Source organism: Emys orbicularis, chromosome 18 (assembly GCF_028017835.1).
Source record: "Emys orbicularis isolate rEmyOrb1 chromosome 18, rEmyOrb1.hap1, whole genome shotgun sequence".
Taxonomy (NCBI): domain Eukaryota; kingdom Metazoa; phylum Chordata; order Testudines; family Emydidae; genus Emys; species Emys orbicularis.
Window position 1 is genome coordinate 2952778 of NC_088700.1, and position 26601 is coordinate 2979378.

General features: G+C 39.8%; 1 protein-coding gene across 2 annotated transcripts in view; it reads left to right on the forward strand.

Moving 5' to 3' along the window:
* NR6A1 (nuclear receptor subfamily 6 group A member 1) overlaps positions 1–26601 on the forward strand; it is a 183716-nt gene that overhangs the window by 38895 nt on the left and 118220 nt on the right. For both annotated transcript variants that reach the window (XM_065418818.1, XM_065418817.1), the window contains exon 3: positions 3491–3550. In XM_065418818.1, the coding sequence (XP_065274890.1) occupies positions 3491–3550 (60 nt within the window). The remainder of the gene's footprint in view (positions 1–3490; positions 3551–26601) is intronic.

Consider the following 26601-nt stretch of genomic DNA (forward strand, 5'->3'; position numbering starts at 1 on the left):
AGATGAAACTCTTCCCAGTCATCTAACATAAATCGATATGTATTAAATTAGTTTATAGGTAACAAGGTAACGGTATGGTTAGTGCACGTTCATAGGCTTACACTTCAGTCACTGAGAGGAGATGGGGGGACACAAGGTAGAAAAAAAACATACATTTAATATAAACTATCTAGAAAACTTGGAAAAATATGCAACATTACATGTGCATGTGATCATTGAGACTGCACTTTCAGTCTCAATCACCAAGCAGTGCTCCAAAATACTGGTATCAGAATGTCAGCGAGAATAAACTCAGATATAAATGAATACTCAGCAAATCTCGGCAGTAAAATGTCTCTTGTCTCCCACTGGAGTGTAGCAGGATGCCTTTGAGAACCCTAAGCTCCCACTAATAGTCTTCATCTCAACACTTTTTGGTCCATGACTGCTGAGTCATATAGTATGTTATCTCTGTTCTCATTCCATGTACTAAGACAAAGTAGGGTTATAAACAAAACATTCTTGATAAGTGAAGCTAGAGTAAAGTAGGGAATGAAGGGCAGTATAACTACAGTGCTCTGCCCACCGTGCACATCCGCTGTTTCCTACAAGAATGGTCTGTTGTAAATGCTTAAACATTTATTTGTAGCTGTAGTGTACCTCATTACTGGAGCATTTGGACACATTTCACATTACAAACAGATGTATAAACACCCACCAGGAGCAGCAATACTGTCTGTCTTCAATTGTTTTAGTCCACCAGGAAATAAATTGGAAAAATAGGAAGATAAAATGCGGGAGATACTTGGCCAAAGACAGACCCTTGTATTGTGCTATGAAGGTATGCTGCCAGGAGTGAGTTCTGTGGTTTAGGAATGTAGTGTTGTATATTGCTGCATTGTTTTTGGTCTTAAGGGTAGATATGGGACATAATCTACTAGCAAGAAAACTGATACTCTTGAGATTCTCCGGCTTGCTGGCCTTGGGAGATCATGGAGATGTGAGGAAGAGACAAATTCAAATGATAACCCTACAAAAGCAGAGTCACAAACCTGTATATCCAGACCATAATGAAAAGGTAAAATATAGGAAGTATAACGGGGGGGGGGGGGGGGAATATGACACAATGCCTGGGAATCCTGGACATGCTTTTCAAAAACAAATCTCTGTTGATCGTGATTTCTAAGGTGAGAATAGAAGGCTTTATCTGATCTATGATCACAACTGAACCTATTTCTTGTAGATGGGTCCTTCCTAGATGTAAACTTCTCCAAATTTAGGGCTCCTGTCTGGAGTTAGACCCATCTCGAACCTTGGATCCTCTTTTCCTCTCCCAACTGCATAATCTTCTTCTATATCTGATACACGCTCAGGGCTTCCTTGTGCTGGAGGGAAACTACTTCTGGTGCAGCTGCTGATCAAATGTTGGGAGAGGGCCCCTGCATTATGCAGTGTTTTGAAGGGGATCTCTTTTCTGATAAGGATCCTTTTGAAGGGGCTCCAGACCCTGTTTGGATCTCATCTTCTTGATCCCTTCTGCCATTTCTAGAGCTGACCCATTTCAGAGGTTAATATGTAGAATTTAAAGCTGATGGAGCCTAGAGTTTAGGAATTCTTTGCAAACTGATGAAAACATAGTTGTTTTCAGAGACAGTTACACATGCCTGTTATCTGACTAGAGAAACGAATGCTTTAACAAGCTTTGAATGCTTTGAAACAATAGCACATGTGGGTATGGAAGATAAAAAATACATGACGGTGACAAACTAAATATCCTGTGTATTTGTGCTTGTATGTTCATCATCGGGAGAGTGGCATTGGCTGCTATAGTACTTACAGTTGCATAACTGTTTTCACCCAACCTGTTTCCAGAGGCTCATAACTTGCTGAAATTTTCCAGTCAGAGGCCTTGGCTACACTCGTGGATTCACAGCGCTGCCGCGGCAGCGCTGTGAAGCGCAAGTGTAGTCGCGCCGCCAGCGCTGCGAGAGCTCTCTCGCAGCGCTGCAAGTACTCCACCTCTCCGAGGGGAGTAGCTTGCAGCGCTGCGAGGGAGCGTGCAGCGCTGCAGGCGCTGATTACACTGGCGCTTTACAGCGCTGCGCTCAGGGGGGGTGTCAGCCCAAAGGCGGGTTTTGTGTTTGTTTTTGCAAACTTGGAGTAAAACTGGTTCAGTTGTCTAAGTTATTAGTAAAGAGAGTGAAATACTTTTCTCCATGTGAAAGAATTGTTGAGCTTCCTTTGAATACTTCTAGCCCAGCACTTTCTACTGCAGAAAGTTAAACTTGCATTGAATTGGCACAATTGATTATTCTGGTAACATTTGGTTTGCATATGATTAAGCTATGACCCTCTCACAGAATGTGTACTAAGTCCATTTTGATATTTTTAGTAAGCTCAAAGAGTACAGTTAAGATTGTGCATGCATGTGTGGCATATTGATGGTGTGAAATGGTTAGGGTGGGCTGCTACGTTCTGTAAGGTTTAAGACTGCTCTGTACAACTTCGTAAATTTTCAGAAGGGCAAACTTAACTCCTAAGGACCTCCTGAAATTCATGGGAGCAGGAGTTCCAGTAATTTTGTCATTTCTCAGATTTTTGTGCAAGTCTTGTGATACTTAGTGTTTTTATTCAAACCCCAGCTCCTGACTAAATTTCTAGATATTTAAACAGAAGCTTGAAAACATGAATCAGGCACAACTGAGCATTGCAGCCATGTCTCCTTGAGACTGCATTCTGGGTTTAGTAGGGTAAGTGCAGTCTCCTTTCCAGCTACATTTCAGTACTGTATGTGTACGTAAGGTTCAAAATTGAACCAGAAATGGTTGCAAACATTTTAAGGGTTAGTGGCTTCCCTCCAAAGTCTCAAAACCAGGCATATAAAAATCCCACAAATATATTCTTTTTAATATCATAATTTTTAAGCCAGTGTCATGACTTTTGGAGTATGACTTGTGACTTCTGAAAATTTGGGATTACAATGCACTTTCACAGGAGGTAAACTATATAGTTGAGATTATGGAATTTAGCTGCTTGTTGTAAATTAGCAACATTGTAGAGTAAAGGTACTCTTCATATTTTTATTTAAAAAATAAGAATCTAGAAAACTTCACCCAAAAAGCTACATTTACGAGAATGTTCAGGTTGCATAAATAAGCACTCAAGTCTCGAAATACCAAGTTAATGTTACACTATTTTAAACAATATTTTTATGCCCATGCATGCATATACAACATGGCAGCATACATGTGTGTAGTGTCTTTATAATTTGGAGATCGATGTCAATTTTAGGGGGATTTAGAGGAAAAAATTAATACTGAAATTTGTTTTCTCAGATATAACAAAATTGAAATTAGCCTTTATATGCAACTGTCTAACATGTCCATCTGTCCATCCCCCCCTTTTCATCATATGAGTGTAAACATGCATTTATTTTAACTTTCAAAATTAAATATTGCAATTTCTATTTTAAATAAATGCAAGTGCCTAAACAATTTTTTTTTCTTATTAGCTACAGATGTCGATCAGATGAGTTTCTCATCTCCTGGGCTTCCCATGAACTCTGTGGGCAGTAAGTACCTTTCTTTCTCTTACCCCACAAGACCAGGTTGTATTTCTTTTTCATTGACAAACTTCCTTTGTTTTGAGGTTGCCAGTGAATTGAAATAATACTTCAGTGTAGAAGTTATGAAGAGCAATGCAGTAAAAAAAGGTTCACTGAAGGAGCAGGGCATTCCACTTTCAGGAAGAATTCTTATCTCCTCCTCCCTCCCCCCCCCCCCCCCCCAAAAAAAAGTGCCCTAGACCTGGTTTATACTAAGTTTTGCCATCATAGCTATGTCAGCTATGGGCATGATTTTTTTTTTTTTTTTATTATTATTGATATAGCTATGCTGGGGAAAAACCTTAGTGTAGACTCACTTGATCTGGTACAAGCACTTCTATACCAATATAACTGCATCCACCCTATAGAGTTTGCTGGCTTAAATGGTCTTGTATGCAGATGTTCTCCTAGTCATGCAGACCAGGATTTTCAAAGGAGATGAAGGGAGTTGGTGCCCAGGCTTAAGTTTGAATGGATTTGGGGCATTTTAACTCCCTTAAGCTACTTTGAAAATCTTAGCTGTAGGACTTTCAGAATCCAGTTACTTCACTAGTAATGGCTTATTTTTAGTCTCCATCTAGTGGTAATTAGTATATCTGAGAACTAAATGTAAGTAATCCACTAGGTGGCAATACGTCCTTATCAGAGACAGGAGTTTATAGGTGTAAATTCTAAATATCTAATTCTAAACAGAGGCAGCAATTCAGTGCAGATTTCTCCTGCTTTAAGACAATGTATTTAATTTGTTGGAAACTCCCTGGGGCATTCTCAAAATAGGTAAACAATTAACTGGCAGTTTATTTAGAAGATAATGTTCAAATAAGTTTCAGGGGCAACCACACAAACTCGGAGGTTCAAAGTCCAGAGATGCTCTATCTCCTTGACCTCATTGTGCTGGGGGATTGCACCTGCTTGCACCCTAGAAATCATTGAAATCTTTGAAGAAGCTTTCACATAGGGATGTAGTTTGTGGAGAGTATTTTTAGCTATAATTATTTTTGGTGGCTTGAGCATTTAAGATATGCTCCTACGGTCTGACTTTCAAAAGCATATGTGGAATTTCTTGCTTAATTAGTCTATATAATTAGTGATTGCATGGACAAATCAGATTTTTGTGTGCAAGTGGTGAGGCCTGCATCTTGATTGTTTGCAAATACAAATTGGCAGTTTTACACGTGTAGTTGTAACTGGATGTGCAAACTAGGCGCACAAACGGAATGTGCATATTTTTGAAAATCAGCTATGATGATTTAAAAAAATAGTTTAACACTAAATCTTTATTGCCCAGCATTACTTAGATTTATGGGTGTCACATCTCCTTAAGGCACAAAGTGTATTAAGATGAATGTTGTTTTGTATAATGTCCTAGCATCTGGATAGATGTGCTGAATGCTCAAAGTAAGGCTGCCTAATAGCAAGAATTGAACTATGGCTTTCGCGTTTTTTGCATTGTGGTATTATGGCGATGTGCTTGTCAACACTTGTCATCTGTTTTTCTTAGTTGATCAAATGGGGAAGGCTTCCTACTTTGCTGCTGCTTTACCAAATCCTTTCAGGACTTTCAGAATTATATGAATGCAGAAGAAGATAAAACTCCCCATTCCCAGATATTTGTTTATGCATCCAAAACTTTTACTTAAGGTCTGCAGAGCACCCACTTTATCCTTGGCTTTTTGCAGCTTATTGTGCCAGTGAATTGGGCCGTCATTTTGCTGTGACTGTCCTGGGTTATTAGGCATTTGCTTCAGATTTTTGTTTTACTCAGTGTCCCTGACTAAATTATTTTTTACTAATGCATCTTTGCAGTTGAGATGAACATGCTTTGTGTTGTGTTGGGACTGCACCTCTTCTGTGCTCCCACTGAGGTAGAGCAGAACTGTCAGTGTACACTGACTGTAATTTCCTTATGGAAAGCACTAGTGTGTGTGCTGCCTTCATTTCCTTGTAGGTCAACATCACTTACAATGTCCTTGAAAACGTCTAAAGGGAACAGGCATATTTTGAATTAAGATCCTCCAAATTTTCTATAGAAAACGGTTTTTAAATTGCACAAGGGCAAAAATGGTATCTAAACCCAGGAATCTTCTGTCATTTGTTTTGCACGTCTTGAATTTTTAAGTATGTGAAAACATGCCTGCTCCCCAGCTGAGACCTTGCAGGCATGCTTTTTTGTAAAATCATGCTGAAATATTTATATCATGTTATAAATCCTTGAAAATAGGGTGTTTCACTGGAGCTGTACTGAGGTGGTTACATTAAGTGAGCAGGGCCTTTCAGTGTCTGAGGCTTGGGGAAAGAAGATCCTTTAAAACTCTAATTCTGCAGAGTTCTGTCTGTGGTTATCTTTACACCTGAGCAGTCCCATTGAGTTCAATGAGGATATTCATGTGTGTAAAATTAATCACATGCATAAGTCTTTGCAGGCTCAGAGCTAAAGATTCCAATACTCTTACAAGCATTTGAAAAGAACTTGTGCAAACAATCCAGCAGTACTTTCTAGTTTCCTGTCCCCTTGGGACATATTTTGTTTTAGAGAAATTCCAGCCAAAGCGAAGTACAGTATGTGCCTTTAAAAAGAGCAGTGCCTTCCATTCTGCCTGAGAAACAGGCCCTTTCAAGGGTCTTAAACCTTTAAAAGAAATCCATGTGTAGTTTCTTGTGGGTGTGGTAGAGGAGTGTGTTTTGATTTGTGTTTGAGAGATGAAGGGACAAAATGGTCAGAATTCTTTTGTGGGGTGTGGAGGGGATTGTGAAAGTCTGCTCATCTGTGTTTAGACAAATGATTCTATTAGATTTGCAGGACCTTCAGGTTCAGGCAATTTAACAGATCACAGATAAGACAAGTACCATGTCCTTTACTAATCTGTTACCAGGTGACTAGATTTCACCTAGTTCTAAGTAAACTAGCTATCCTTGAAATAAAATTATGGAAAAGTAAGCACAGCAGGAACTCCAGTCCATTTCAGGATGATCATTCATGTTGTAGTAAATAAAATGGTAATATGAACAACTACAAAGTATTATGCACTATTTTCACTGGCTAGTTGGTAAAGCCTTTGACCATGTGGCACTTTCCCAGTAAAGCCAGGCTGGGAGTGGCCACACCTGTGAGCACCTAACCATATCAGTCTGTCACCAGCAGCTGCAAGAAGGTTTGAGACCTGCTGCTCCGATGAACCAGAAAACAAAACCAAAAAAGGATTATTTGTATTAATAGTTGGCTGATTGGATTCTAAGAGTTACTGGGCTGTTACTTAGCCTTAGGAGCTCTGCAGCAAGCTTCCTGGAGACATTCCCTTCTGATAAGGTAGCTGGCTCCAGCTTTCTGGGCAGGTTTCTCTGCTTGGAGCACCTCACAAACAACCAGAGGAGTAGAGAAGCAGGCAGAAGGGTGCAAAAATGCTTGGGCTATCTGGGGATCAGCTGTGCCCCTCTGTTTTATTGCTTGCTTCTGAACCGCCAGCTCTGGAGGGACAAAAGGGAGAGTCTTTCAGACAGTTAGTAGGTGGTGAGGGCCTTTTGGTCCATTATTTCTGAACGCTTTTCCACTCCCCCTTAAGATGTGAGTCAGCCCTTAAGTGACTGTCTTATTGACTGTGGTCATGTGGTTGCATATGTAACATTGCCTTGCTCATTATGGTATTCAGTGGAACAACATGCATGCTCCATGTGAAGGCTTCCCTTATCTTTCCCTTGAGCAGGGGCTTAGGAAACCTCTATAAAGTTCAAGGAGCTCACTTAGAGATCATTTCAAGAGTGAACTTTTCAAATATTACTTATTTCTATAGCATAGCAGCTTGTGTGTGTTTCCCTTCAGATCTCTCTTCAGTGATATCTAGGACATGGAAGCCACTCTCCTTCTGTCTTATGCAGAAGGGGGAGGGAAACCTGTAAGGGCAGGGTACACACTGTGTTGAAGGCCTGAGATTTGACAACCTTTATTAGCACTGACTCACTACCCCTTGGAATTCCAGCCCATGCAGGGAACAATTTCATTCAAGTGTATTGGAAGAACAGACCAACACAGTATCAGCTGATCACAGTCAGAGTGCAATCAGTTATGTCCTAAGAGCTAACTTCAGCCCTGATAAGCCAAGATGTACCTGTGAAAGTGTTGCAAGATATCAGTGGCCTAAATCAACGAGAAAAGATACCAGATCCTCAACCATGCTAACATCAAATACGCCGAGTCTACTGAGGACAGTTGCATCAGCCAGAATGACCATAGTTGATGGTGTCACTCCAGGCATCGTGTAATGAAGTGCCCGGATCTGGTTCAATCCTGTGAATTCACAAATCTCTGGGGCAGCACCATGGGTGGTGCTGGGTGGGGTCAGGGCATGCACCCTTTCACCCCTTGATGGAGAGCTTGAGAGCACAGTGTACTCAGGTATTTTTGTCCATTCTGGAGACAGGGCTGAAGCACACAATGCTGCTTTTAAATGTAATGAGCAACTGAAGGAAGGCCAGATCTCTGTGAGATTGACTTTTCTCACAGTCAAACCACTTCATGCTCAGGCTCTGGTGCTGACTGCACATATGGAATGCCTCTAGCCACTCCAAGTCTGACTGTAAGAGGTTGTAGGTTTCTGATCTATATAGCAATACAAGTATTGTAGTATGCAGGTTTGATAGACCCTGAACTTTTGTCTCAGCACAAACATGTTTTTGCATCCATTAGCAAGCCTTGGACTTCATGTCGGAGGTGGCAAGCCCTATTTGTCAAATGTCCAGTTTGCTGCAACTGTTGAACTCTGTTTCATCAACACTCTCCATGGTACATGACACCCCCCCACCCCATTCTGCACTGGTGATTCTGGTGGCCCAGCTCCAAGGGTTCTGGAGCTTGGTCTTCTGCCATGAGATGTTCAACTCCATGGTATAGGCAATGTCTTGGAGGGTGGGCCTTAAACTCTGTGAAACCATACTATGGGTTTTTAATATTCTCTCTTCCTGGACGAAGAAAAGAAGGGGAGGGAGAATCTTCTGTATTCTCAAGCATTAAAAATAAGTAGATAATAGGCTTTGTAGCAGGTGGTTAAGCAGGCATAGGATAGTAGAGTGTACATCCCAAGTTCTTCAAGTGGAGGTTCAGGCTCTGTCTTGTTCATCTGTCATCCCTCCCTCCCCGAGGAGGGCCTATTTTCAGCAAAAGTTTTTTTCCAAATGGAGATTAATAGGCTGTAGCTACAGCCTGTTCTCCCGTGGCCAAAGGAATCACTTTTTTTTTCTGTTCATAATGTTCTCCAGGACAATTAAATAAAAAGTAAATGGCAGAAATGACCTGGAGTGTCCCTGCCTTGTCCAGAGATCCTGGTTCTCTTGTATCCAATTCAGGAGGTGACCACCGCGAAGTTAGGCCTAACCCACAAGAAGGATCTGTTCTCAGGTCAAATTCCACATGCAAACCCAGAGTAATTTAATCTAGCTACAGGATATTTAAGAGGTATCCATTTAAATAGGATCTTCAGCTGTTTGTATCATCTTCATTCCTGAGAAAGTATTCTATAAACAGTGCATCTTCAAGAGCCAGGTCCGTAAATGAGACATAGTGCTAAGTATTGGTATGGATGAACCTAATCAAGACAAGGGAACATGTCTTGTTTGGAGATGTTATAATAAAGGCTTAGTATGGGCCAAAACCTCAGATGCTCTAAAATCAAAGTGGTAGACGTTTCTAGCTCACTAGAGATGGCAGGATTGTCTTCTTAACCAGACATACGATTTCCTAGAGCTCCCTTGTTTTTCAACTTTACACAAATGAGATCTCCCTCTTGGGACCTAAATCTTGTATTAAATACCCTGTCTAAAGCATCCTTTTGATTTCTTGTAAAAAATGCAGTTAGATTTTGTTATCTTCAAATGTTGTCATCCTGGTTTCAATATCTTTGGCAAAGAGTGTTTTCGGGCGGTAAAGTCTTATTGTGGAACAGCAGTCCCGCACCTCTCATGATAGCAAAGTTGTGTTCAGATTTAACACAGCCTTGATTCCCCAAACAAACCTAATTACAAGAAATTTTTTCTTCCATACTTTTCTGCCCACATGCAAAAGACCATTTAAAAAAAAAAAAAATCCCAATCAGTGGAACAAAACAAACAAAAAAACCTGCCCCCCCCCATTGCTGTCAAGAGAGCTCTAAAAATCAACATTTAATGCTAAGTACCCAATTCAGAAAAATCTCTCGCTCTGTTGGCCTGCAACAGCTATCCTAAATAAATGGGGGGGGGGGGGGGGAAGCTGCCAAGTGGCACACTTCAGAAGCATTCAGAGGTAGAAACTGCATTCCCCTTGAACATTTGTGCTCCTTCATTCAGAGCCATGGAAGCCTCCTGGCCTGAATGATCATTTCAAACACAGAGATGTGTAGGGTGGCCAAATGGTCATGTTTACATCCCTTCAGTACGTTTTAAAAATTAAGGGTATAGGCCTGATCAGTCCCTGCTGTTGGAGGGAGAGCTCTGCATCCTATGTTTACCCAGTAAATAGATACATGTTTTTAAAAAGTCTAGTCCATTTATCCTTTGTTTCTTGCCCTGGTGACATGCTGCTGTTTGACATCCCATTGTGATGGATCGGTTAAATAGGGAAATTTAACTGAAAATTTCCTTTCTTCTGGCAGGAAGTCTGCACATCCAACATACCTGGCACAAAGATTATAGTTCTGAGGAAGGCTTAAACTTTAGTCTCCTCAATCTACTGTACAGGCACTAATGTATGTATATAAATAAAATGTCTTTCATTGGGCTGAAATTTGAACTTCCTCTGCAGTTGGAAGTGATTATGAGTTTGTTCATTACCAGGCCGACAGCTCTGTTAGGTGACAATTGGGGGAGTATCTTGCTGTGAAGAGCCCTTAGCTGCTGGAGTTCACAGTGCATTCACCAGCAATTCCATGGAGTCTCATTGGGATGCAGAAAGTGTCACTGCAATTCAGTTTGTGGGAGGGAAAATACATTTTTGGGGAGCAGTGCTACAAAATATTTGTGTGACTACAAGCAGCCACCTATATTCTTGTCTGGAACCCTAATATAGTTTTTGTAAGGCTTTTATAAATGGTTTTAATTGACTATCAAAACTGTTGGATTTTCTCATTACTGCATCTCCTGGAAAAAAACCAGAAACCTGTTGTATTCACTTGTCATGAAGTGGAGTCCTGACTGGCAGAGTCTGCTTCTTGTCCTGAGTCTGTCTGGCATCCTTTTTTGGTGCAGTAGATGAAAACGTCTCAACGCTTTTTTAGATGCGAGATTCGTAGGTAACATTTCAAAACTAGTTGTGATGTGTGGAAAAATATTCTAGTGTGGCATTTAGCACTAAAGTTAATCAATTAGCCATTCTTATGCTTCACTTTTCTATCAATAATATGCTTTACACAGGTGTCATTTCTCTTCAAAAACCTTTCTTAATGCACAGCAGCATACATATAGTGCAAGATGTACAGTACTTTAATGCTGTGTGTCAGTGAGAAATCCAGACCTATACAGAACTGTATGAGCAGCAACAGTTTATTTTGGCCATATCCCATACTTTGTGTTTCATATGTATGTTGTGGGGTATTCCCCTCATAAATCTCTTGAAGCAACATGTTGCTTGAAGATAGCTGATTGAGAGAACTGCTTCAGTTCAGTCTACTTGTGAAAAGAATCCTGAGAGAAGTGTCTGCCTTTGTGTGCAGGCTGAAGTCTGGAATCTGGCATGTTGGGGGCTAAAAGATTCTTTTTACACTGCATCAAAAAGTATGAAAGGAGCCTCTTGCTTGCAGTGTTGCATGAGAATTTGTATCTGAAGGGTTTTAAACAAAATAGTTCATACTTTCAAATGAACATACCTATGTTCAGTTATGGGGCCTGCTCTCTGCAAGGGTTACAATGGCTCCCTTCATCAAAAAATTGGAGTTGTTTATAAACATTAAACCTTACAACCTCCTTGGCAGCTAGTTGGTAAATTTCATGCAGAGAGACAGATGGAGCTTAAGTAACTTACCTTGATGTTCTCCCATGAGCCAGTGGCAGAACCAGGAGTCCTGATCCATCCTGTGCTGTTACCACTAGACACAGCTTTAAAAATACAGTAATCCAAACTGTAGCCCCATTGAACAGAAAATGAGCCATCTTTTCTTGGCACAAAACACTTGCATGAATTTGCAGTCTCTTAGATATCTGGTCCGCAGTTTGCATTCATTGATCAGTGAGTTGATACAAACTAAAACCCACCGACAGCAATGAATGTTGATTGCAGCCATTAGATGCTTAAGCTGTGCAGTAGTATTTCTTCAGATACAGTCCAGTCCCCCCTCCATTTTTTCCATGGAGTAATTCATAAAACATCAACACTGTCCCAACTTGTATTTAGCTTAGACACTCTGGTTACCATCCCAAGCCCTGAAGAGGAGCTCTGTGAAGCTTGAAAGCTTGTCCCTTCCACCAAAAGAAATTGGTCCAGTAAAATATATTGCTTCACTTACCTTGTGTCTCTTCTATTTTCCAGGACACACACATTATTCCAATAAAGGTCTTATTACCTTGGTACAGTGTGTACATGTAGATCGAGAAAATAGAAGAACAATTGACTAACTAGTTCTAAAGTCTATGCAAAATGTAGTAATGACTTACAATTGTTTTGCACAACCATTTTATTTTTGTGCCACAGATCTTTCAGGCATCTACCTACCTGCATTGTCTTTGAATTGTTCTAAGGCTTGACAATTAGATAAATTCTCGTAAGTGTTTGCTCTGTTGCATTTAAGAACATAGGGTGGGACTTTCAAATGCACCTGAATAATTCAGGTGCCTAAATCCCATTGACTTTAAATGAGATGTGTGCTCATAAGGAATTTAAAGATTTTTTTTGTTTGTTTGTTTATTTTGAAAATCCCATCCATTGTTTCTTCACTTTTTGGCTACTAAAAAATCATGGGTGATCAGAGCTGCATTTATATATGCCAACTACTCTCTCTAAGTTCTCAGTTTACCCTTTCAGTCTAGCCATTTCAGAAGCCAGATTCTGGCCAGCTAAAGATTCTTTTAGGCTTGATCTGTACTAGAAATGCTTGCTAGTATAGCTATTCTGCAAACTGTCCTGATGTAGATGCACCTTATCCTGTCAAAAGTGCTTTTGTTGGTTATTCCAGTTCCCCATAGCTATAATGGCAAAAGCACTTCTTTTGCTGATATAACTGTCTACACTAGGGCTTTTGCAAATGTAGAAATATAAAAAAAAATCACACCCCGTTTGACACTAATACACTAATACTTTTTTTTTGTCAGTTTTTTTTTTTTGCTTCTACAACTGGCAAAAGCTTTTTGTGTAGATCTGGCCTTAATTGACCGCTATAGGTCAGTTGACCACTTCTTTTTTTTTTTTAAACAAAAGAAAGGGGAATGGCTAATATGCTTTTGGAAAAGGGTCTGACAATGATGCTTAACTTAATCATGGAAGTATTGTGATGCATACTTGGGAAAGGCACATAATGCTTTTGATGAAAAATTTGCTCTTCTGTCGTCTTTACCAGAAGTTTGGAGTAAAACACATTTTCTGAGACTTCATACTTAAAGGTGTAAAGAATATGGATCTGTCTTATGATAGCCTAAAACTTCTTTGGTGCCAAGAATAAGTGTTCATTTTTTTTTGTAAGAATGCTGCATATTAATTGGTCACTTACTGAGAAGAAATTTTATACAAATTTAGAATATTCAGAAGCAAAGACAAACATTCTCCAGAATTTGCTCCATAATTCCTAGCCTATTTCAGTTTTAAAACATAGTTTTGCTTTAAAAGGAGGGAGGGGCAGTAAAAGATTTAGTTTAATTTTTGTTGGATCTTCAGTTGCAAAGTTCTGTAAGGCGCAGCCTGCAATGCTAGACACAGGGCATTCATTTTAAGATTGTTAGGTTAAAAGTTAAATTGTTATACCAAAGTAATCCCTTTATTGGCTTCCATAATCCTTGCAAAAATAACCCTCTCCCTCCCACCCAGCCACCCACCCTCTCTGTCTCTCTTCTTTTTAAAGCATTTTGTGGGTACAGAGCTATATATGACATTCTAAGCAGGGTGGACAGGGTGCCCTGTGTCTGGTGGTTTGCTGAGGTGATTTTACATTTAACTATCCCATGAAAGGAGCTGAACTTCCTTCCCCATACAGTTGTCCTGTGACAGTGTAAGACGGAGGGACAGCTGGGTTTAGTAATATGGAATTCAGTATTCTTGGTTAATACTCCCGGTGAGCAGTTGGTGATGATTAGGGGAAGCAGGTTCACAAGAACAAATTAAATGACATTCCAAAGCTTTTCCAGCAAAGCTTAAATTGCCAGCCCAAATGGGAAGTAGGTTTCCATTCTGAACTAGTTTGCATCACATTTCTTTTAGCACAACATTCTCAAATTTCGTTTCCAAATTTTATTGTTCAGTTGTGGACATGTTATTGCTTCTGTATCAGCTGTGTGCAAAACTTTCCATTACTTTCACTCAGACTTTCTTTTGTTGAAATCCCGCTTAATGTGCTTAAAAAACAAAACAAAAATGTAACAGTTTAATGTTTAAAACTGAAGACATCCTTTTAAAAATACATAAAGATACTTATAAGGGCGGCAGGGGGTTAGGGATCTCAACTAGTCTTTGTTCACAATGTAAAATGTATAAATCATGACCTGTTAATAGCAACCAAATGTGATATATAAACGTTCAAGTTTTCCATTTAGCAATGTGTCTGTGATATACCTCAAGGTACAGTCAACGGTCGATGGTTTTTTCTAATTCTCAAACTCACCGACAGCGTTGAATGTTCACTGAAGCTATCTGAAGGCTGCTACGTACATACATACGCTCTACATAGTTTCCATGCATCTGTTTTCCCTGGGCCAGCAGTGGAAACACTGCTGAGGGCTCCGCATTCTTTATGGCAAGGTCTTAAATAGCAGTATTTTAATTATGAAATGGAACTGTGTAGCTGAGGGCTAACGAATAGCAGGCATGTAAGACTGCAGTTCTTTATACAAAGATGACTCGGACTACTGCTTAGAATGGCTCTGAATGTTCCAATTTGTAACTGTACAGTAAACAAATGTCCTTTCTTATCCAATTAAGAAGTCTAAATATTTAAATAGGGAAGTACTTAATGTATTTTAGGCTTTTTAAAGTTTATATATATATATTTATTTATTTTTAAAATCTATAAATCAAACTCAGGATGAAAAAAAAAACAAAACTTTTCTTTGAAAGGGTACACACACCTGCCTCAGTTCTTTGGAGAACTTTTTGTTCTGTTCCTTTTAAAACACATTCGATCTTTAGTGGCTGTGGAGGACTGTATTGAGAGCTCTTCAGAACACATCAATTTCAATTTGTTTGTCTACATGCTCTACTACAAATAACATGAAATGGGGGAGGGAAGGGAGAGACGGACCACTGCTTCCGCAGTTGCTTAATAATGGTGAGAATCAGAACGTTACCCTGAAATAGTTCCTATTGGCTCCAGTTAAAAGGACACTGTCAACTAGAATTGCTTAAATTCTTTAAAAATGTGTAAAGGCTTTTCTGCTCCGCTGTTAATGTTTGGAAATGTCTTTTGGGCACATGTGAAATCAACACCACAAAACATGCCTAGCCCATCCCTCCCTTCTTCTGTGTGTTTGCCTGTTGCCTGGTACTGCTTGGGTTTCAGTGTTGTTGCTTCTGTTACTGATTAAATACCTTCTTGCAGGACCTGAGGAAGTGGGCAGGTGAACTTATAGAGCTCCACATGAGCATTGTAGCCATGCTAGCATGAGAGAGGAAAAGCAACTAGCCATCCATGAAACAGTGAGATTGACTTACACCCAGGGTGGGATTTCCAAAAGTGCATCATGTTGGACTTTGACTTCAATGAAAGCAAGAATTAATGGATGTCTTACCATTGACTCCAGTGGGAGCAGAGTTAGACTAATACTAAAAGCTTTTGGAAACCCCACCAAAAGTAAACAACCTGAAAAGAAGAAAAAATAAGTCTTGGGTATTGCTGGTTTAAAAAAACAACAAAACTTTCAGAGGGAAGTGTGATTTTTCTCCCCCCCCCCCCCCGCTCCATCCCCAAGTTGTTGGTATCCCTTTAAGTTTTAGGTTGAACATGTGAAAATTTCTGCCTAGAAAGTTCATGATTTAGATTAAATTAATTACATACTTTTGTATTCAGCTTTTAGCTGCGAAAGGATTTGTTTAAATTCTCCCTAAATTGTCACATTCCTCCATCTGCCTAATTATCTTAACGCTTTCAAACTATGCAAGCCAGCTGGAAGTGATCTCTGCCAGTTGCTTAAATTGTTGTATGCAGGGTTGTAGCTGTGCTGGTCCCAGGATATAAGAGAGACAGGGCTTTGGGCTTGAAAGAAATCTGTTGCTTTACCTGAACTCACTGTGGTGCGACTACACAGTGTGTGCATGCACACCCGCGCGTGCACACGTTAATAGTCAAATAAGGATGTTATGAATTTAAAACTTTTTGTGCTTTTATTTTTAGTGGAACACATTTACTGTAGCCCCAATGACTGTTTGTTTTTTAAAAAAGATTCTACCTGAATATCCAGTGTATGTAGGCATAATTTGGAAAGTTAGACTGACTTCATGAGTATTTTGGCTAACAAGATATTTTAAGTCTTTTCCTTTTCCTATGTACATGGTGATTGAGTAAGATCTGCCTTTCAAAACTAACGAGGGCCTTGTTTCCAGAGTACGGTTTGGAGTATTCTAGAATTATACATTGTAAGTTTCAGCATTTTGCAGGCAACACTTATACCAAACTTCAACTGAGATACAGAAACAGTCTGAAAATCTGACACTGTTAACAATTCTCATTGTTTAGGGCACATTTGTAGCTGTCGTCTGGAATGGGGACGGACTCTGGTGGAAAGAGCAAACAATTTGGGTTAATAGCAACCAACTCAAGAAATTAGAAGTGTTAATGAAGCTGGTGCTACAGAACCAATTATGTGGAACCCTTAACCATTAGCTATATATGATCGGTGCTATGGGCAGCATAAACTAGGGGAGCAAAGCTCAAAAAAGAAACTCAAGATGGAATTTCAACCTTAATGTGCAATTTTGGATTGGTTAAACTATATTAAGTTAACTCTTCTCCTTTGTCCTGTCTCCTGTATGCCAGCTCTTCTAGCTGATGCCATCTGCTTCTGGTCACTGTCACATCTCCCCACCTCTCTTCCTGTAAGTTTGGTCTGAATTTCACTAGTATTTACTGTACATTTTAACAACCTACATTTCGTTCCTTCGCTCTGGACACTGCACTAGCTCCATGTCTCTCAGAATAAAATTCAAAGTCCTCTGTGAGCTGAGCTTAAGTTTTGACAAATATAATTGGAGATCAAAACCCATCACAAAAACTTCACTCATTAGAAACAATGGGACTATCAGTGACAAAGATAAGGTTCACAAAGGATATGCAGTAATCTTTGCAACTATCCTATGGTTGTGGATGTTTATTTAGAACAAAATGTAAAATCTGTCTTTTCCCCAGACCCCCACCCATTTAGAAAAAGTAGAAACAACCAAAATCCTATTAAACCTTCGGGGGTGGAGTGGGATGGGGATAGGGTGACCAGATGGGATGAAGAAAATATCGGGACACGTGGGGGGGGGGCAGGGAGGGCCCGCCGGCAGAGCAAAAAAAACCCGAGTCCCGGAGTCCCGCTGGCAGAGCAAAAAAAAAGAAATATCGGGACAGATTGTGTCCCGACCAAACATCGGGGCGTGGGACAAACACCTAAATATCGGGACGTCTGGTCACCTGAGCTGGGGAGGAGAACGTGAAGCTGCTACTTTATCTAATCTCTAGGGGTACTTGTATGCTACTGAGATGAGCGTGTTATAGAATTCCTTTATCTTGTGTTGTCTTTGACACCCTTTTCCTCTTCCTGTTCTGACAGTGGCTCCCAAACTCTTTACTACTCTTAACTCCACATCCTTTCACACCATTGCCTTAGCAGAGATCTGTCCTCTTTTCCATCCATTTTCTTTTTTTTGGTCTCTTCTTTCTTGTCTCCCTTTTGTTCTCTCTCCCCCTGCCCCCTTGCTTTGTATTCCATTCATGGCTTGCCTTCCTTGTATTCCTTTCCTGGAGTTGGGGACTTCTTCATGGCTTTGTGGTACTGTTATCGGTGCTCTCTTTACTGAGCTAATTACCTGGGGACAGTAAAGAGAAGCTTGGACTGGACAACTGCTGCCTGAGTCTTCTATGTGAGCATCTTTGGCCATCTGCATTAGTAGCCAGCACAGGAGAATGGAGGAAAGGTGAAGGTTAGATTATCACAGTGGGTGGTAGTGGAGGACTGGGTCCAGGGTTGTCTAACTTTATCTGGTCCATGACTTCATAGATTAGTGACATCCTCTAAGGTTGGGAGATATTGTCTGCATTGAACTCTGAGGATGCATAGTGCACTTGCTTCCCTTGTATCCTGTTACAGAATCGCTCATATTTAATGTGTTAAAGCCAACCAGTGCTGGCAATCTGCTGGCTCAGTTGATATTTAACTGGCTGTTTTTGCGTGGCCGTACTGCTTGCATTTAGTAAACACCTATCTCCATATATCCATTCTGTATAAACTGCTCTCTATCTCAAAACAGATTTGTGTGGTTCAACCAATCAATAAATGACTTTCCTTCTTTTACAGCTGCATCCAACAGCAAAATTATTTAAACATACTCTATATCAGACATTGTCTAATAAAAATAGCCACCACAATAAAACCGTGTTATCGCCAGCTTTGAAAATTGTTTTCCTCTGGCAGCAGGGTATCCTGTGACCTTACCTGCATACAGTGTAAGATGTTAAGCTATTCCTGATTGCAGAAGCTTACATTGCAAGGTGTTGCATGTATTTATAGAGACTAGCTATCAGTCAGCAACTCTCTATTAGTTATTGATTCCGAATGGTCATTGCAGGTGAAGATCTTTTACAAAATTCTAATGAATTTACTGTATTGGCAGACATGCAAGAAATCTGACTGCCAAGGCAACTTGCTTTTTTTGGCTATGTGCCTAGCAAACAAAGGCTACTGATGCAAGCTAATTTTTATTTATATAAAATTCTGTTTTAGGGAGGCATTTAGTTACCAAATAGAAATAAAAGTAAGCTTACCAAAAAGGTTACTGTAGGAAAAAGCATGAGTCAAGGAAATAGCTTATTTTCATGTGGGATTTAAAATGCATCTTCCATGCATCTTGAGTGAATTTTTTTATCTAAAGTTGAGAGAGCTAGAAATTGCAGTTCATTTATATATAAAAATGTAATTAGTGACAATCTTCAAACTTAACAATTTGCTATCTGGGAACTCTGGTTTTAAGAAATAAAACTGTTTGGGGGGGGGGAATACACTGATTTTTAAAGATTCTCTTCACATTGAAATGTTTTGCAAGCTGTACTAAGGAGAACATATTTGAAATAATCATATTTGTAACTTCTAGGAACACTGAACAGCTCATTTCCCTCATCACTTGCACAGTGGTTTCCAGGAGTCCAAGGATTGTCTTTGGAGTTCATTTGTGAATCCAAGTGAAATACAGTCTAGATTACATTTTGTAGCTCCTGGAAGCAAATGGATTTAGGCCACCCATGCAGGTGGTGATTTTTTATTAATCTCAGCTCTTCAACAGGAAAGGTTTTTGGACTAATCTTTTTATACCTTTAAATTACTATTTAATGTGTTCTAATCTATGTGTATATGATCTTTACAGTAAGCAATTATAGAGGAACACAGCTTTTAAGATTCTATTGTATTAATAAGCTTCCATTTTTAAATAAAAATTGATTCATGGAAAGTCATGTAATCTCTGGGACTGTAGATTTTTCTAAAGTGTGTAAGATTAGATTGTGTTAAACTTAATTACAGTGTATTAAGATCAATAAATTTCATCTTTGCTTTTATAGGATTAGCATTGGCCAGTGTGTATTGTAGCACTGTGACAGTTATGGTTCAGAAGACATGTGCATTTTAAGTCATTCTTTTCAGGCAATGAGTGGAAAAAATGCCCCTTTAGACAGAAGTTTATTTTGCTCATTCTCAACCTGAAGATTAATATTTTTGTGGTGTTTGATTCAAAAATAGCCAGAGGGAATTATATGTGTCATAGCAGTAAAAAAAACAAACATTTTTTGTTTCGTTTTCCAATCTGTTTAAAAAAAAAAAATTAAGCTTTAAAATTCTTCAGGATTCTTTTTAAAGTTGAATAACAAATTTGCTTTTCATGCCTCCAACGTGTTTGAAGAAATTAAGTGTAAAAAATTAACATTGCAAAAAAGTACATGCTATACTTCATTTCCCACTAATCTTCTGTAATGCACAGAGGTTCCATATACAATTTGTGTGGACATTAGTAAACTTTGGTAAATACTATACTTACTTACTTTGAAAGAAGTGTCTCAGATATGAGGCAAATAGGTAAAAAAATATACTAGGTACTACAAGTATGCTAAAAGTAACATAGGCATGTTAAAGACATTTATTGGCACTAAATGAATTTGTCTTGTAAAGCTAAATCCAATTACAGGATCACACCTATTGTGTGAGGCACATTCACTTGCGACATGGGATTGTTTTGCTCTAACTGTTAAAATGACTGAAATTTTTTATACCGATTAAGAAATACCCATCAGATCTACACCTTTCTTAGCGATCAAGAGGAAGATGTCAGTAGCTGTTGGATTTGTGAATGCTTCTTACAGTGCAAGAAGAGTTCAGGAGACGTCTCTGCAGATGAGAGAGGTGTTCAGCATAACAGAGTATTTTCAAAATCTGAAAGCCTAGTGTACACTTGAAACAATTATTGTCAAAGCTAAGTTTTCCTAGTGATTTACGCTGATGTGCCAAATCTTAAAGAAGTTGCTGCTTTTTAAATATTATGTTCCTTCACCACCTGAAGCTGGCCCAGTGATTGTAATAGACCTTGTCCTCCATGCGTGCCTTGCCATTTCTGACTGCTTCAAAAAGAGCTACAGTGTCTTGAATCACTTTTCCTTCCTCGTTCTCGTCCCACTCCTTCCCATTTAAATTACTCTGATGATAAACTAGGCATTGATTTACTACTAAGTATGAAGCTACCTATGCAAACTTGCTGGATAGCCAAAGCACATTGCTATTCATCAGGATGCTTAGTAAAAGACTGACAGTGCCAGAGCTTACTAATTACACTTCTGCTTTAGTGATACCGGCACAATTCCATGAAAGTGTAAGATATGTTTGAGAAAATGCTCTGCTTACATAGGTGCCAAAAAGTTTGTCAAAACACTTAACTTCTGAACAGCTTTCTTTAAAGTACATTGGACCAAAACTTCATGCTAAGCAGACGGTTTGCTGGAAGAGTGCTATAGGACAGCAGATGATTAGGGACCTATTAATCTTACTAGTTAAGATGTAAGGTCAGGAGAAGTACAAGGATTTCTCTGGAAAGTGTGTGTATGGGGGGGGGGGGGGAGGGCAGGTTGGATTTTTTTTTTTTTTTGGACATGCATTAATAGCGTGGCCTTAGCCTCGTTCTGTGAGGTAATATTATAACTATGCCCATTTATCACCTTTATGCTGGGATCCCAAAATGTAGCCAAACCATTAACAGACTCACTACTACCCTGCTATTCAGATAAGCGTAAATTTTTTTGTTTGGTGTGTGTCTCTCTCTCTTCCCCCCCCCCCTTTTATTTATTTATTTATTTATTTATTTATTCTTTCTCTCTCTCTCACATGTTTTTTGGAATATTTAAAAAAAGAATCAGAGGGGTAGCCGTGTTAGTCTGGATCTGTAAAAAGCAACAGAGTCCTGTGGCACCTTTAAGACTAACAGATGTATTGGAGCATAAGCTTTCGTGGGTGAATGCCCACTTCATCTACATGCATCCAACGAAGTGGGCATTCACCCACGAAAGCTTATGCTCCAATACATCTGTTAGTCTTAAAGGTGCCACAGGACTCTCCTGGTGCTTTTTACAAAAAACACGGTAGGCACAAAGATTGTGGTTTGCCACAAGCTCACCCAGTGAATCAATGTCAAAAGAAAACATGAATTTCCTGATTCCCAGTTCTGAGCTTTAAACACAGTCATTATGTTTAGCCTTTAGGTGAGGTGGGGAGTGTAAGAGGGAGGCTATCCTTTTTGCCATACAAGAAAGACTATCGTATATACTCTATCATAAGCCGGTTTGTTTATAAGATGACACCCCCCCCCCAGATGGATAAGTAAAAATTTTCCATTTTTAAACCCGTTCATAAGCCGACCCTATAATTCAGGGGTCAGCAAACTTTGGCTCCCGGACCATCAGGATAAGCCGCTGGTGGGCTGAGATGGTTTATCTCGAGTGTCCGCAGGCACAGAGGTAAACCTAAGTAAACAAAGTGTCCCGGTGTGCCAGCTGTTTACCCTGACGGGCCAAGACAGCAACTGGTGAAAATTTTGGGGGGGAGAAGCTGGGAGTCAGGGGAATAACCCCTGTGACCACCCCCCACACGACCCCACCCCTAGCCCGGGACCCCCACACTCTCTCCATCCCATCCCTTCCCACCTTATCTGGGGAGGGCCGGGGAGGATGCCTCTGGCCTAGCTGGAGCTGCTCCAGCAGGCCAGACCGGGCGGCGTGGCCGCAGCATGTTTCAGTGGGTTGGGCCAGGTGGAACGGCTGCAGTGTGCTCCGATGGGCTGGGTGGCACGGCCACAGCCTGCTCTGGGGGGCGGGGTGGGGCCGGGCGGCATGGCCATAGCCTGCTCTAGGGGGCGGGGCCGAGCGGCACGGCTGCAGCCTGCGAGCCCCGGAGCTGCAGCTGCTTCAGAGGCTGGGGGGAGAGCAGCGTGGCCAGAAGTGGAGAGACTCTGGCCCCGCCTCTTCCCTTCTGGCTCTGCTGGCAGTGCTGCCTCTCCTTGCTCCCTCTGTTGGGGGGAGGGGCTGTGTCCCACCTCTCCCTCTCTATCCCCGTTCATAAGCCGACCCCCTTCTCTGGTGCTTCCCTTTTTTACTAAAAAAATTCGGCTTATGAACGAGTATATACGGCACTTTGTCTGAAATTCCAGGTCTCCTCTCAACTGCTGATCTCGTAAAACAAAGGAAATGGTGGGTCCGCTTTCTGGGTACTTTCCTTGGTTATGAAAATGAGACACTGACACACAGGTCCTCAAACATATTTAAACACCTGTCTCCCAATAATTTCAATATTAGGCACCTAAATACCATTGAGCATCTGGGCCTCACTGATTGCACTGTTCCCTTGTGGAGACTCTTATGCAAAGTGGCTATTTTAAAACTGTATCATACAGTGATGTGTTTTACGGATAGAAGACGGCATGGCAGTAAGGCTGAAAAGTGTGGGTTGGATAAGTACTTGTGAAAATTGTCAGTCTATGTATTTTGCCTATGGTCTGTGGAGCAAAAACTCAACTTGCATCTGTTTGTGCCAAAAAAAGGCTCATTGAGTGTGTTTTTAATGGGGCAAGCAGCAAGTAATGTGACAGGAGTGGAGATTACATGAAGGGATTCAGTTATTCAGAAACTGACAGGTGGTAGAAATGAACATACTAACAAGGGCATAAGTAATCAGTTGGATTTTTCTTAAATGAGTATATGCGAGTCACAAATATATTCAAATTGACAAGCTTCATGCCTAATTCAAGAAACAGTTGTGCATTTTCCCTTGAATTTAAGACTAAAATGAATTCCCATTTCCCTTCCTCTTCCTTTTGTAAAGGCAGCTTGTATTTGTGTTTGAGAGCTGTATAATAATCCAAACATGTGGAAATCAGCTCGTGTGCATCTCGTAAGAGCCAAGTTTATCTGTTATGGAAATGCCATATGAAAATTAATGTTTATCCTGTTTGAGACTCTGACCTACAAATAACTTTAACTGCTAGTCTATAAAGGTGTCTTTTCTTGTGCCAACTAAATTAACAATGTTTATCCTAGGCATTGCACATGCATGTACATGTAGTGCATCAATAAATATTTCTGGTTTTGTATTTGGGAAAACAAGATTGGGGGGGAGGGATAGCTCAGTGGTTTGAGCATTGGCCTGCTAAACCCAGGGTTGTGAGTTCAATCCTTGAGGGGGCCACTTAGGGATCTGGGGCAAAATCAGTACTTGGTCCTGCTAGTGAAGGCAGGGGGCTGGACTTGATGACCTTTCAAGGTCCCTTCCAGTTCTAGGAGATAGGATATCTCCATTAATTTATTTATATTTATTTAAGATGTCCTATTATACAATTCATATTTTCAATGCCAAAAGTAACTCAGGAGGATATTAAACAGCAGCTACTAACGTTAAGCTATGTCTGTACTGCAGTCTTGGTGTGCTTGCAGCTTGCGTAGATACACCTGAGCTAGCTTTAATCTAGCTCAGGTACTGGAGTAGTGGATCTATGAAGCGTGCACTTTAGCATGGGCTATACAAACCCATCCAGAGCTCAGGGTAATTACTCATGGGGCTAGCCTGCACTGAAGCATGCACTGCTCTGAGAGCCAAGCTTACTTGTACAGATAAATTGCATCCAAGAGTTTTAAAAGAGCTGGTTCAGGAGCTTTTTGGACTATTAATGAGCTCTCTGGACTATTAATATTCATTTCTGATCAGTCTTGGAACACTGGGAAAGTTCCAGAGGGATCTCATAAAGCTAATGTGCCAATATTTTAAAAAGATAAATTAGATGACCTAGGGTAATCATAAGCGTGTCAGTCTGACCTCAATCCAAGGCAAAATAATGCAGGGACTGATCTGGGACTTTAGTAATAAAGAATTTAAGGAGGGTAATTAATGCTAATCAACATGGGTTCGTGGAAAATAAATTACAAATGTGATTGGTAAAAATAATAATGTTGATGTAATGTGTTTACTTTTCTGTAATGCGTTTGACTTGGAAATTCAAAACATCTTGATTTAAGAAAACATTTTCTTAATTGTTCTAATGTGGCACACATTCAGTGGATTTAAAAACTGGCTAACTGATCGTTCTCAACGTAACTGTAAATGGAGAATCATTGTGTGTGTTTCTACAGCGGTTGTTTCTTGGCCCTTTTGCAATTTAACATTTTTATCAATTACCTGGAAGAAAATTAAAATTTATTACTGATGAAGTTGGCTGACCCAAAGACTGGGAGAGCAGTAAATAATGAAGAGGACTGGTCACAGATTCAGAACAATCTTGGTAAGCTGGATCCAAGTAGACAATGTTTCAAAGTGGCCAAACATAGTCATAAATCTAAGAATGAAGATCATACTTACAGGATGGGAAACTCTATCCTGGGAAGCAGTGACTCTGAAGAAGACTTGGGGAGCAATGGTAGATAAATTAACTGAGCACAAGCTCCCAGAGGAATTTTGTGACCAAAAGGGCTAATCAGATCCTTGCATATATAAATGGAATATGGCGTGGGAGTAAAGAGGTTATTTTACCTCTGCATTTGCACTTGTGTGACCACTATTAGAATACTGTATTCCGTTCTAGTGTCTACAAGTCCAGAAGGATGTTGAAAAATTGGGGAGGGTTCAGAGGAGCCACCAGAATGGCTGACTGTGGTTTGGAAAACCTGCCTTATGTTGAAAGACTCAGTGAGCCCAATGTATTTAGCTTAACAAAGAGAAGATTAAAGGGTGGCTTGATCAGTCTGCAAGTACCAATATGGGGAAAGATCATCAGGTAGATTACAGTCCTCTATCAATAAAGGCATAAAATAATCCAATGACTGGAAGGTGAAGCTAAACAAATGGGAATTATTCACAGTGAGTGTAATTAACCACTGGATCAAATTATTAAGGATTGTAGTGGATTTTCCAACACTAGAAATTTTAGAATCAAGATGGGATGTTTTCTAAAAGATATATGTTCTAATTCAAACAAATTAATTCAGGGATGTCCTATGTATGGCCTGTTAAGGAGGTAGTCGGACTAGATGATCACACTGGTCCCTTCTGGCCTTATAACCTATGAATCTGGATTCCATGCACCTCCTAAGAGGAGAAATACATTCACAAGAATGTGGCAAAAAATGCACACATTTGAAACTGATACGGTACTTTTTGTTATTTGATAAGAGAAAGGTAAATAGTCCTTCAACTGCTTTGCAATTGACTTTTATATTTAAAAAAAAAAAAAAAAAACCAATCCCCAAACCCTAAAATCACAAATGGATAGTGGAGCATATATGCGAAGTCTTCAGGATTACAAGCAAATATACTTTGGAATCAAATAGCTAAGATCAGTTCTTCTAGTCACTTAGCTGCTAAGAGTCAAAAGTTCTTTTTCCTTCTTAATTGGAAAGATCACAGCACTTCTGTCTTGCTGTTAATGTCATCCACTCTTGCTGCAGAAACAAACCTTGAACTTGGGTCTTGGCCGGTAAAATGTTTTGAGTCACCACTAACTAACTTAATATGTAAAGGTTTGTTCCAGTAGCATGAGGAAAATGTGAAGTTTATCTGAATACAGGGAGATGACAACCTAATCCAACACTAAAACTATTCATATAGTTTGTATATAGCAACAGTGCTTAGTTTTGGGAGCAATTGTACACTTGATGAACTATACTGATGTATATCATAAGTCTCAAATTATTAGTGTTCCTTTGTGGGAATGATCCTAAGTGGATTTTCAGTCTTTGATTTTCAGAGTTGTAATCCATTAAGCAAACTGTGTACATCAAATGTGCCATAAAAATTGCTTTTTTCTTTACAAGACAATATTTTTCAAAAAAGCATACTTAACAAATCTTTCAAGGAATTTTTAGACTTTGCAGAATAGGCCTTTTATCTCTTCATATTATTAATTTAAGGTTAATAAATGGAATATATACACTTTTTGTGCAAATTGGGAAGTGGAACGAGCAGCAGTCCTTATTTCCCCACTCCATGGAGTGAGACTGCTTTTTAAGGTGACCAGAAAACAAGAAAATCCCTAATCACGCCATACAGGCCACATGCCAACTCTGTACAGGGTTCCCACCAAAGTAATGATGTGAGAATTTATAAGAGTGCATAGTGCAGCTGCCAAGGTTCCACAGTGTTTAATT